The 12,526-nt window shown below is 30.9% G+C and overlaps 1 protein-coding gene across 6 annotated transcripts in view; it reads left to right on the forward strand.

Annotated features, from left to right (window-relative positions):
• The first annotated feature begins 199 nt into the window (after positions 1 to 199).
• Positions 200 to 12,526, forward strand: part of LOC113514567 (protein diaphanous) — a 49,505-nt gene continuing 37,178 nt past the window's right edge. For 4 of the 6 annotated variants that reach the window (XM_026898664.3, XM_026898667.3, XM_026898669.3 and 1 more), the window contains exons 1-2: positions 200 to 315; positions 2,046 to 2,109. In XM_026898664.3, coding sequence (XP_026754465.2) covers positions 2,047 to 2,109 — 63 coding nt within the window. In that variant the 5' untranslated portion in view covers positions 200 to 315; position 2,046. Of the gene's footprint in view, positions 316 to 2,045; positions 2,110 to 6,353; positions 6,515 to 6,782; positions 7,088 to 12,526 lie in introns of those variants that run through there. The other 2 variants (XM_026898665.3, XM_052893202.1) reach the window with 2 other exon arrangements.

Here is a 12,526-nt window from a genome sequence, read left to right on the forward strand (position 1 = left end):
GATTTTTATAATTTCTTTTTACGCTTCATTTCTTTCGTTAAAAGAGGTAATTTTCTTAATTAATGACTACATATTAGTTTTAAATTTGCGTACATATTTGTATTTCCATTTCGATTTCAAATTTCTCGACTTACGATGTTGAATGTTTGTAAGCACTAGTGACAGTTACGATTAATCAATTTAAGTTAGTTATTTACAACACTAGTAGAGCTTATGTGTATGTGTGATATGTGTTCGTTGTTTGTGTTATCGTGTTTTTATCAAAAAAGTGATGTTTGTTAAATTGTTTTGGATTAAATCTACGCATATTTAGTGGTAAAGTAAATTTCTTATCTTTTCATAGCATATTTGTTTAATAATACGTTTGTATAATACAGATTGCATAGGTTATGAGGGTCGTTCAACGGCCGAACCCATGTTTTTGATGTTTTACATTTAAAAAAGTATGCTATAGTCCGGGTGCGGTCCTTTATAGGATATACGATTTCGTAATTAAAGAAATAAAATCAACTTTATGTCTCCTACGTTTGGTATTTAAAATTTTGGAGGAGTAAAATCGTAACTGGTTTTGTTTTTTAGAGTTCAACTTATGACCTAAATGTTGAGGTTTCACGTTCGTGACCTTCAATTTAAGCGATAAAACAAATTATAGAAATAAATTACATTTTCTTTGGAAAGTATCGAAAATATATGTATGTTATTTAAGAAGATACTTTGACATACTTTTTATTTCAATATTTTCATTGTAGAATAATTAATTGATATAACATATATAAAACCACAGAAACAAAATGCTTTGAACTTCAATAGGTTCAAGGCACTCTCTCTAAATAAATTCTACCAGGAGAAGAATTTATATAATATCATCTGCTTGGCTATTCATGTTTCTGCCACCAAGCATCTGTTCTTATAACATTGATAGTTATGGTAGTGAAATTATTAGGTACAGGCAATAGAGGCATAATTCTTTAGTCCTTAGGAATGGAATGGTTTATGGCAATGGAATATAACTGTTGGTTTATACTTTAATAAGTCTGTTTCTTTGTTATATTTCCAGTAATTTATAATTTTTTTTTTTGTATAATATTTTTTTTTATATAAAATAAATAATGAATTTATTTAAACCAACTAATTGAACATTCATTTTCCTGATATGTATTGTATACAAGATTCCACTATTTTCTTGTTGGAATAATCATTTGGGATTATTGTGATTCTAGTCGTTGTATGTATACTCATATCATTATTTGGATTAATTGTATTGAGTATAGATTTATATGGATGAAGCAGTATGTCACAACTGTACTAGTTGTGACATGCTACTTCATTCATATTATATAAAAATAAATAGTTATTAATATGTATTATCATAATATTTAATAAACATTTATCTGTGAAATATCTGTGATATCAATATTGTAGCTGAAATATTAAAACTGCTATAGAATAGGTCTATTGAGTTTATGTAAAAATGTTATTTTCATAATGATTGTACATTGTAATATTATTGTTAAAACAGTTTTCAGTTGGATTGTCAATGTTTTTAAGGATTTTCCTATTTGAACTGCTGTTTTGGATAATATTAAACTCTTACTACTGTAAATCAGCAATCTGGATGATGAAAAAAGTTCTTTATATAATAAATGTTATTAAATATGTACATATTATATGTGTCTCCCGTTAGGGTGGGCAGAAATAATGGAATGTCAAATGCTTTCATTCAAATGAGCCTCCTTCGCTTCCTCCACATTCATTAAATTTTTTATACACACATACATCAAGTATAAATAATTATTATTATTAATTTCCTATAACTCATGAAATTTTTTCATGCACCAAGAATATTATTATTATTAATACATCTTTAGCATATTCAAAGCAAAATGAATCATGTTATTGTTATGATTAATATTAATTTGGAATTTAACCCCTTAATTTGATATTCTGGTGACAGTTTTATTGAATTGAAAATATGGAAACCTTATAATATGGAATGTAAATGCATATAGGCATGTTTGAAGTTATTATAAACTTATTTGTTGCAGAATGGTCCACCTGAATGTTAACAAAAGAAAAATGTCCCGCCATGAGAAAGCAAAAAGTGGCTTTGTAAGTAATGCTTATAATATTTTTAAATTCATTTAATTATCTTTATTTTCAAAATTTATCATTCTTTCTAGATATTTATGACTTTTTACTTTTTTTCCTTTATCTTTAGACCAAGGGTATGACAAATGATCACTTTCTTTCATTTTTTAAATGAAATGAAAATGTCCTTATTTTTATTGAGTGATATTTTAAATTGACTCAGTTATTTGATCACTTTGTACAAAAATCTGAATAATTAGTCAACTAATTAGTAATTGTAAATCAATTAAAAAATGAGTTTCAGATCACTTTATGTATCATATGAAACAAAATCAAAGAGGTTTGCACATCACACATAAGTAATATCTCTAATGTTGTGGGCAATTATGACTTGATGTTCACTTATCATATACCTGCTTGCCATTCTTGTAAAACAATTTATTTTAGAGGTTATTTTTTTGGTAATTGAGAATCTTATTTTGTACCCTATTTTTTTTTTATTGTTTGCATTATTTAACAGATAGACCTTCATAACAGATTTACCATCTTAGATACATTCTCTCTCTTAGACTAAGGTCTTATGGTCTGAATCAGCTAAATATTATTGATTGATTTATTCCATAAATGGATAAAATGATAATGATTATATAAATCATCCATTCATCATCATTTTCCTACCCTTATCCCAGTTATTATTTGGGGTCGGCGTAATATGTTTTTATCCATATTACAAAAAGATTTGGCTTTAAGTTTTACGACTGGCTGCCTGCCTGAACCCTCTTTGGGAAATATAATATAAATCATCCATTATTATCATAAATTAGATCTTCAACTATATCCCATTTACAAACAATTATTTTATGTTTAGACTTTTATTTTAATAGCTTATGCACAACGGTTCTGTGACATTGTGCGATGAACGATACTAGTATTGTCTGCAAGTAAATTCTAATAAAATTAATTTACAAAAAAAATATATTATTATACATGCACAATATAGTACTTTATTTTATTTTATAATTTATTTAACGTTATACTAATAATTATTATTTAAATCTTTATCTTTTAGCTTTGCTCTAAGTTATGTAGATTATAGGCATTATAGATACTATTTGCCTCCTGTCATTTAAAGGATAAGAGATGAACTAATCTTCCAGTGTAATTGGTTCTCCGATCGGAGGAAAGGGAGTGTTAGTATTGGAGATTTAACAGTCCTATTGCGAGCAATATACCCTATTAGTATGACCTCCATGCGGTTCCCCATTGGAAACCATCTTGATTAATTCTTTAAGAATTTGTTATTAGGCCAGCAGATTTATTTTTTAATCCTCATCTATCATCTCTCACTGGTGCTCCGCTAGCGTATATCGATAGCGCAGGCGGGGTCACCATTCTATTATCACCCATTAAAAAAAAATCGTACCCCCGACCCACCTTACGACTTCAAATGAACTTTTATTTATCAAACTACGATTCAAGTCGATTTACTTATTTTCTAGGTTTGAGTAACGTTTATGCCAACGCTACTTCTAAGGCTTTGTTTGTTAATCAAAATGGATACCGCTTCTTAGGTTTTCAGTCATTTTTTACGTGATATTCTTTTAGTGTAGGCGTCAGTGAATCACTGAGTGTAATGTAGTGATTGTTTCTTTTTAATATTGTAATTACGTCATACGAGAGATGAGGGCGTTATCAGCACGTGGAATGTAAGAATGAATGGAAGATAAGATCATAAGATGAACGAGCCAAAATGTAAAATATTCGAGTGATGAATGACATATGTATGTAAGAATTAAGACCGAGATAGCGCTATGATATATAAATATATGTACATACTTGTGTAATTTTATATTTTATGTATGTTGTTTAAATTTATCCCGCAGTTTTACATCTCATTTATCCCTCCCACTACTATGAGTACAGGTCTCTCCCGAAAAGGAGGATTACTAATATATTTTTATATATTATTTACACAAATTATAATATGATTAATTTCGTATATCTCTCGATGGCATTATGTCGTCCACATGGAATGCCTATTCAACTCGTTTATATAAAATGTGTCGTATTAGGAATCGGTTATCTTTTTATTGGGTGGAAATGGAATAGTAGCTACGCCCGCACTATCGGTATACCGGCGTGGCGCCAGTGAAAGATGGTAGATGAGAATGAATGCAGGTCAGTTAGCCCACCATGACAAATACGATAAAAATTAACCATGATGGTTTCCAGGCGGAATTGCGTGGAGGTCAACCAAGGTGGAGGAGAATGAGGGAGGATATATTGCTACTAACAATCCCAGGTATCGGGTATTGTGACCTTTTATACCGCCCCGGAGATGAAATTGATTCGCATCGTTTTTCGTTATCTCAAACCAAAATTAGATTAGGCTTGGAGCAAGTCTAAATCATTGTTAATATGGTAATCATGGCTACATATAATATCAGATAATACAATAATATGTGTATAATTTTCCATCAAAGCCAACACGTGTTGCCGCCGTAATGTTATGCACTTGTGTACACATTAATACCATAAGCTTTGTTGCCGAGATTACATTATATCAGCGGCCGAATTATACGCCTTGATTCAGATTGTAATTTTATTGTATTGAAACAGTAATAAGGGAATTGAAAATAAAATGTTTTTGTAGTATCCTCTGGGAAACAATACGTGCCGCATTTTATACGAATTTGATTATTATTAGGCGAGACTTCTGAAGGTTTTGTTTTTTTTATTACGTTATATTTAAGTCAATTCTAAACTGATCTTTACAATTATTTTGTAACTGATAAGATTTACCTAGTTGTTGATGGCATGTTAATTTTGTAAAGCCGTCATAGAAGTTATTGAAGGGAATCCTTTTCTACTTGATCAAGCGGGTATCCTGAGCTGAGCCGCTGCCTAATCGAGACCTATTGTCATACGTACCGACGCCGTGTCGTCAAACCTAATGGTTTTCAAAATTCGAAGCCTTAAAACTACAAGACACGTGGTCTGTCCGTCGAGATATGTCGAAGCTGCCGTTTTGTTCACTGGGCTGGGGGAGGGGGCACGTGAAGTTCGACCTGACAGAGTATATTGCTAACAATGGGACTGGTAAATCGCATTACTAACAAACCCTCCCCCCTACACACATGAGGGTAGTTCATCATCATCTTAAACCTCTACTTTCTTTTCACTCTTTTTGGAACTCGGTGCTTGAAGCTGTCATGTCCAGCATAAATATATTTTGTGATGTCCATGGTTCATATCGTCCACAGTTACCACTTTGGTGGGCCGTTATTGTTATTCTGCATAGCATATAAATCGTGATAGCACACCGTCAGTACTGCACCGTCTCTTTATTTGGTAAACATCAACACCTAAACAATAGATCGTCGTAATAATTGCGTAATTACAGCTACAGTTTGTATATTTGATGTCGAAAATAATGGAAGTAAGTAGTTAATTCTAGTAATTAATTCGATACGGTGATTGTAATTGGCTGAAAGTACGCTCTAGATATTTTTTAAGTTTATTGTGACGTCATTCAAGGATTCCAGTGAAATATCACCTGTATATATCTATCATATATATAATAATAAATGTAAAATTTTATATTTATTTACAGTTTTACATTTCCTTCCAACCCCCTTATACAAGGTACAAACGATTCTATTTATGCCAGGTTGTCTATAAGAAATCGCTTTTATCGATAAGACTGCCTTTTATGTATGCGCATTCTGTATAAATGTAATAAATAATCCTTGTTATATCTCTTTTGTGCGTAATAAAGATTTTATTATTATTATTATTTTAACGATAGATTCGTTTGTTGTCTGGGGAGTGGGGAGAGGAAGAGCAGGTTGCTTAAAACTTTATAGTATTCATCTAAAGCTAAGATCTAAAGATAGAATCTCCTCTTGTTAGAAATATTGTTATAAATAATTTTGAAAGGTAAAAAAAGCTAACGGCCCATTTAATAGAAAATGGTCACCGTCACCTATAGACATGAACAGCACAGACATGATGGCCGTGGCAATCTTTATACATTATCATTCCTGATTTATAGAGTTGCCCATACAGCCGACTTTGTTTTCTAATACAATCTCCCCCCTGTGTCGATTAAAAATACATTCCATACATTTCATTCATTTATTCATACTGTTGTTTATTTCACGAATATTCTGATTCTTATCAGCAACACCTATTTTCTGATTATGCGCGATAGATAACGAAATTACTTTGTGACACAGTTTGTAATGAGACATGTGACGGTCGGTTGTTTTAATGTAGAAATCATGTGTATTAAAAAAATAATACTAATTGAATAATAATAATTATTATTATTATTGTTTTTGGAGAATTATTATTAGTAGTGCTTAGTGAGCGATAATGTGCAAGTGTTGTGTACTTTCAAAGTTTGTTTTTTATTCAGTATTAGGTACTTATGTACATATTGATTACCTTCGTCTTTTATAGTTACCATTTATCTATGTCTTTTTTAGATTTCAATGCGGAAAACCTTAATTTACATTTTCTTAATGCTATGAATTAAAGAAACTACTCGAAAGAAAGAGACCAAACGATTTTCCACTCTTATTCACATTAATGTAAAATTATATCTTCTATATTTCTATAATATAGCTAATAGTATATTCTATAATATATATAATAATAAGGGGAATGTTTAACTTTATATTAATTTTCAGAAGCCAATATTGGCTCTATTGCTTGGGTTCGTTCACTATTTCAATTTGACTCTTGTTAACGAAAAATTTAAAAATTGAAGTGGATTGTAATATTCGAATATAATGAAGGGTATAATTACATAGTATAGTGCAGTATTAGTGTAGTGTCATAACCAGAGGACTTGTATGAAACGAAGGCGGTCTAGAAACTCTTGATACTAGAGGGTGATATTTACGCACGAATAGTAATAGAGTAATGTAGCATAATGTACAACCAGCATACACTGCCTAGAATGAAAAGGAGGGAATCATGGAGAAAGAAAAGGGTGAGTTGGGTACTATATTAATTTAACATTATATACCTAGGTAAATTTCTTGATTTTTGTCTACAAAAGTTATTTTTAAAAGTATCACAGTAGATATACTGTAATACTTTTAAAAGTTCTAGTAGTAGATATACTAATTAATGTAATTACACTATTTTAATGTAAATCTTTCTTTTTTTTTTCAATTTATTACGAATATTCCTATTTAAAAATGTAGTTTCACGAAAAAAACTACCACAATTATAACAAAATTTATATAGGGCCAACATGAAAGTCAATCAGTTTAGAATTACAGAAGATATCATAGAAGATGTAATACCCGTACGCGTAAAAAAAAGCCGCGACCTAACTCTTTTTTATAATCACGTAAAAATGCAATGACTGCATATTTATTTTGAGCTCGCAATTTCCATTTTGATATGGCGTTTTGATAATGTTTAATATTATAAAGGAATTATAAATTTATTCATACTGATAACGATAAACAATAGAAAAAAATCAAATTTTTATTATGCAATCGATTAAATGATGCAGTGTGACTATCATTGTACAGTGTGTTTCACTAATTAAATCCTTTGTCGTCATCACGCATTAAATAATGAAATCATACGGAACCGTAATCTCTATTGATATTATGTATAATGCGATAAGTCCAAACTGACGCATCGCCGTTGATCCGAACCTATCAAAAAAAAATCGTCGCGTCAAATCTGCCTTTTGGAAATTGATTAAAACTTTTGAAATTATATAGTGTTTTCGTTGCAACGTTCCATAGTAGATAGATACCCTTTATTGTTTCCTCCAATAGATTACAACAGTAAACTTATTACAGATACAAACAATTATAAGAAATTAATATGATTTAGATTAATTTCTAGATTTTCAAAAGAACAACTTCCTAAAGAAGGTTCCCGGTTGGCCTGTATTTTTTTGTTTGTGTATCTGTTACAGAATATATTCGTTAAATTTGATCCGATCTTGCAAATTGCTAATAAATTATTTTTGCTATCAATAAGGCAAAAATATTATATATATTTAATTATATTTATAAAATATATCAATATTACTCCTCTTTGCCCCATATAGTTTTTGTTATGACTGACGCAATTTTTTATGCGGTGCAAAATGCTAGGAATGGAGGCAGCGAAACAAATTGTCGGCGGACCCTATATTAGCAATAACGTCAGTAATAAAAGCTAATCTCAACGAGCCTTTAATATTTGTATGCACTGATGATATCATTGTGACATCACGCTGGGTCAGTGCCGACTAGTGTTTGCCATACAAACTCATATTGCAACATGTGGGTGCTGGCAATCTTGTTAAAACGCTTGCAATTATGATAAACTTTATTAAACATAAGGCTAAACATATTGCAATGTTTATTTGACAGCAAGCTGATTCAAATAAATGTTTTTTTTTTATACGGACAAATCACACAGATTGAGCCAGCCCCAAAGTAAGTTCGAGACTTGTGTTATGGGATACTAACTCAACGATACTATATTTATAATAGATACATATATAGATAAACATCCAAGACTCAGGCCAATCAGGAAAAGATCGTTTTCCATCATGACTTGGCCGGGGATCGAACCCGGGGCCTCCAAGTCGCAGGCAGGCGTGTTGACCGCTGCGCCACCGAGGACGGCTTTTTTATTTTGCTCCGTAAAATAAAAAAGCCATTTCAATCGAGTGGCAGAATATTAATTTACCAAAATTTTCGGAGGAAAAATCAGTTTGTAGTCCTTTATAATCATACCGGCACGCTGATCGATTACTTAACTGTTAAGAATAGAATAGAATAGAATAGAAATCATTTATTCAAATAAACTTACATTGAAGCACTTTTGAAAAGTCATTACATTTTTTTTAATTTACCGCTCGTTCGGAAAGCTGTCTCATCACAAGAAGAACGAGCAAGAAACTTGCGTGATGCTCTTTTAAATAATTTTATTATTATTTTACATTTTTAAGTTTAATTGTGTGAATACAAACCACCAATTAGCACTAATTCAATTAAATACTCAAAAAGAAAAAAAAATTGAATACATAACCAACTGGTTAAACAATTAATAAGAGGAAATCAGTCATAGTGATTAGAGCAGACCAGTCCCTACAAGCAGCACCCGTTCACGAGTATGACGGATGAGCCAGCCATCACTGCGCTCGACCATATTTTAGGGAGCCCAATGACCCGGCCCACCACGCCGCCACAAGTCTGGACATTTTAGTGAGCATGACTACTCAAAACACTAGACCACGTCAAAGCTACTCACAATTGCCATCTGATAGTTATAGTATTCACATTTTACATAAGAATGCATGCGGCAATTAATACAAAAAACCGCTACGCTTTCATATTTCTAAAATTAATCAATTAAATCAAGAAAGCAATGAGAAAATAAAATTATAACGTTGTATGCTAATAAACTAATTATTTACTTGATATGTTGTCATCTATGAATTCGTCTATCCTGTAATAGGCTTTCTTACATAAAAATTGTTTAATATAAGATTTGAATTGCCTCTCTGTCAGATTTAATGCAGATTCCGGCAGTTTATTATAAAATCTTATGCAATTACCATAGAATGAATTACTGATTTTGTGCAGACGGCATTTAGGTAAAATAAGCTTATTTATATTGCGTAAGTTTCTACTTGTACAGTCTTTGAGTTTTTTAAAACTCGCTAAGTTCTTCCGTGTATACATAATATTTTCATAAATGTATTGTGAAGTAACTGTGAGGATATTTGAGTCTTTAAAGCACTGACATAATGACTCTCTTGAACCCATACCATAAATAGAACGTATGGCTCTCTTTTGTAAAACAAATATAGTATTTATATCGGCTGCTTTAGCCCACAGCAGTATGCCATAAGACATTATGCTATGGAAATAACTAAAATATACAAGTTTAGCCGTCGCCACGTCTGTTAATTGCCTAATTCTTCTAATTGCATATGCAGCAGAACTGAGTCTACTGGCCAATTTTGAAATATGGGGCCCCCATTGTAATTTCGAGTCCACTGTTATACCTAAAAAAACTGTATCATTAACAAAATTTACTATTTCGTCATTAAGCAATAACTGTGTATTTATTAGTCTTACATTAGGAAGTGTAAATTTTATACACTTTGTTTTGCTGGAATTTAATAATAGGTTATTACATGTAAACCAATTTAATATTGCAGACATAGCACAATTTACATCGTCTAATTGATTACTTTGACGTCCAATTTTAAACACTAACGAAGTATCATCCGCAAACAGCACTATATCTGCAATTTTCTCTACCATAAAGGGAAGGTCATTTATGTAGATTAAAAAGAGAAAGGGGCCTAAGATTGACCCTTGTGAAACGCCCATCTTAATATTAGCTCCCTTAGATTTTACACCGTCAATATCTACAGTTTGAACCCTATCCTCTAAATAAGTTCTCATTAATTTTAGATCATTATCTCTTATACCATAATGTTCGAGCTTGTACAAAAGCGTTTTATGATCCACACAATCAAATGCCTTTGATAGGTCACAAAAAACTCCGAGTGCATCCTGTGACCTCTCCCAAGATTCGAAAATATGTGTCATTAGCGCAACACCTGCGTCAGTGGTAGACTTGCCGGCGGTGAAACCATATTGCTGACTGTGAAGCAGTCCGTTAACCCTGAAGTGATGTAACATTTGATTTAACATTATCTTTTCAAACACCTTACTTAGAACTGGCAAAATAGATATAGGTCTATAGTTCCCTGGCTCAAATTTATCTCCTGATTTAAATAGTGGGATTAATTTGCTAAATTTCATTAAATGTGGAAAAACGCCATTATCAATACATTTATTAAAAATAGTGGCTAGATATGGAGCAACAATATCTATGAAAGAACTAACTACTTTTACAGACATGCCCCAAAGGTCTTCCGTATTTTTTAAATTTAGCTGTTTGAATATTTTTATGATATGAAAGGGGCTAACATGTGAAAATTTAAATCTTAAAGAACAACAACCGATATTAGTCTCTAGTAATTTTTTTGCTCGAGATTGAGATGAGTCCAGAGAAGATGTAATATCAATCGGAATATTAGCAAAAAAATCTTCAAAAATATTAACTACATCTTTTGTTGTTGTTATTAATTTATTATCATAATTTAATGTAAATTGATTACAGGCTATTTTAGATCTTCCAGTTTCTTTATTTATAATGCTCCAGATGGTTTTAATTTTGTCAGAAGACTGCTTAATTTGTTTATTAAAATAATTAGACTTAGCCATAATACAAACTTTTTTAAAAATTTTAGAATAATTTTTTACATAAGTGGTGAATTTGTCATCAAATCGATATTTTTTTTGATCGTATAAATCAAACAAAATATTTCTACTTTTAAGTATTCCTACTGTTGCCCATTCCGTGAATTTAGATTTAACATGAACTTCTTTTTTCTTGAAAAATTGTTCATATTCTCCGGATAAAATATTAATTAGCTTGGTGTAAAGATAATCAGGATTATTACTAGATTGTAACAGCAAATCCAATTTATTTTTAATCGCGCTTTTGTATTTATTAATATTGTAAACGTTTATTTGTCTTTTTGATTTTTTATTATTGTTGACTTTATTGATTTGACTGCTAAACTTAACAACTTGACCACAGTGATCTGAAGGAAGTTTATTTATTATGAATTTTTCTGTATACTCGCAGTTACAAAAAACATTGTCAAGACAAGTAGCAGACGTGGCAGTTACACGAGTGGGTTCATGAAAGACATGACATAAATCAAATGACTGAAATAAACTAATAATTTTTGTACATGTGGGTGTGTTACAAAGAATATCAACGTTAAAATCTCCACATACAATAATTTTTTTAATACTATTAAATACTTTTTTTAAAATATCCTCCATCACCCCTTCAAAAACATTGTAATCACTATTAGGAGGCCTGTACACACATATAAGGATATAATTTTCTAGTTCTATACAAGATAATTCTATACAACACTCAATAGAAAGTCTAACAATGTCAGCACGTTCCTTTACTTTAATATTATTTCTTGCAATTATCATAGACCCGCCTCTGTTAACTGACTTTCTATTGAAGCAGCTGACAACGTTATAATTATTTAAATTGAACATCATATTGCTTTCTTTAAGCCAATGTTCTGTGAAACAGACAATATCAATATTATACTTTTCTAAAAATAATTGTATAATTAACTCACTGCCGGGAAAACTTTGTATGTTCTGATGAACAATTATTAATTCTGATTGCTTTCCCTTTGTCTTTGTGAGCAGTTTAAATCTGCAGTCATAGTACTTATGTCACAAATATTAATAGAATTATCTGTTATGTCAGCATTTTTATGTTTAAGTTTACCATGTAAACTGTTCATGTAGTCAATATTATAAGCCACTAAAGTGGCTATTTTATTTTTAGATGA

Source organism: Galleria mellonella, unplaced genomic scaffold (genome assembly GCF_026898425.1).
Source record: "Galleria mellonella isolate WM207_F2 unplaced genomic scaffold, CSIRO_AGI_GalMel_v1 utg172, whole genome shotgun sequence".
NCBI classification, from domain to species: domain Eukaryota; kingdom Metazoa; phylum Arthropoda; class Insecta; order Lepidoptera; family Pyralidae; genus Galleria; species Galleria mellonella.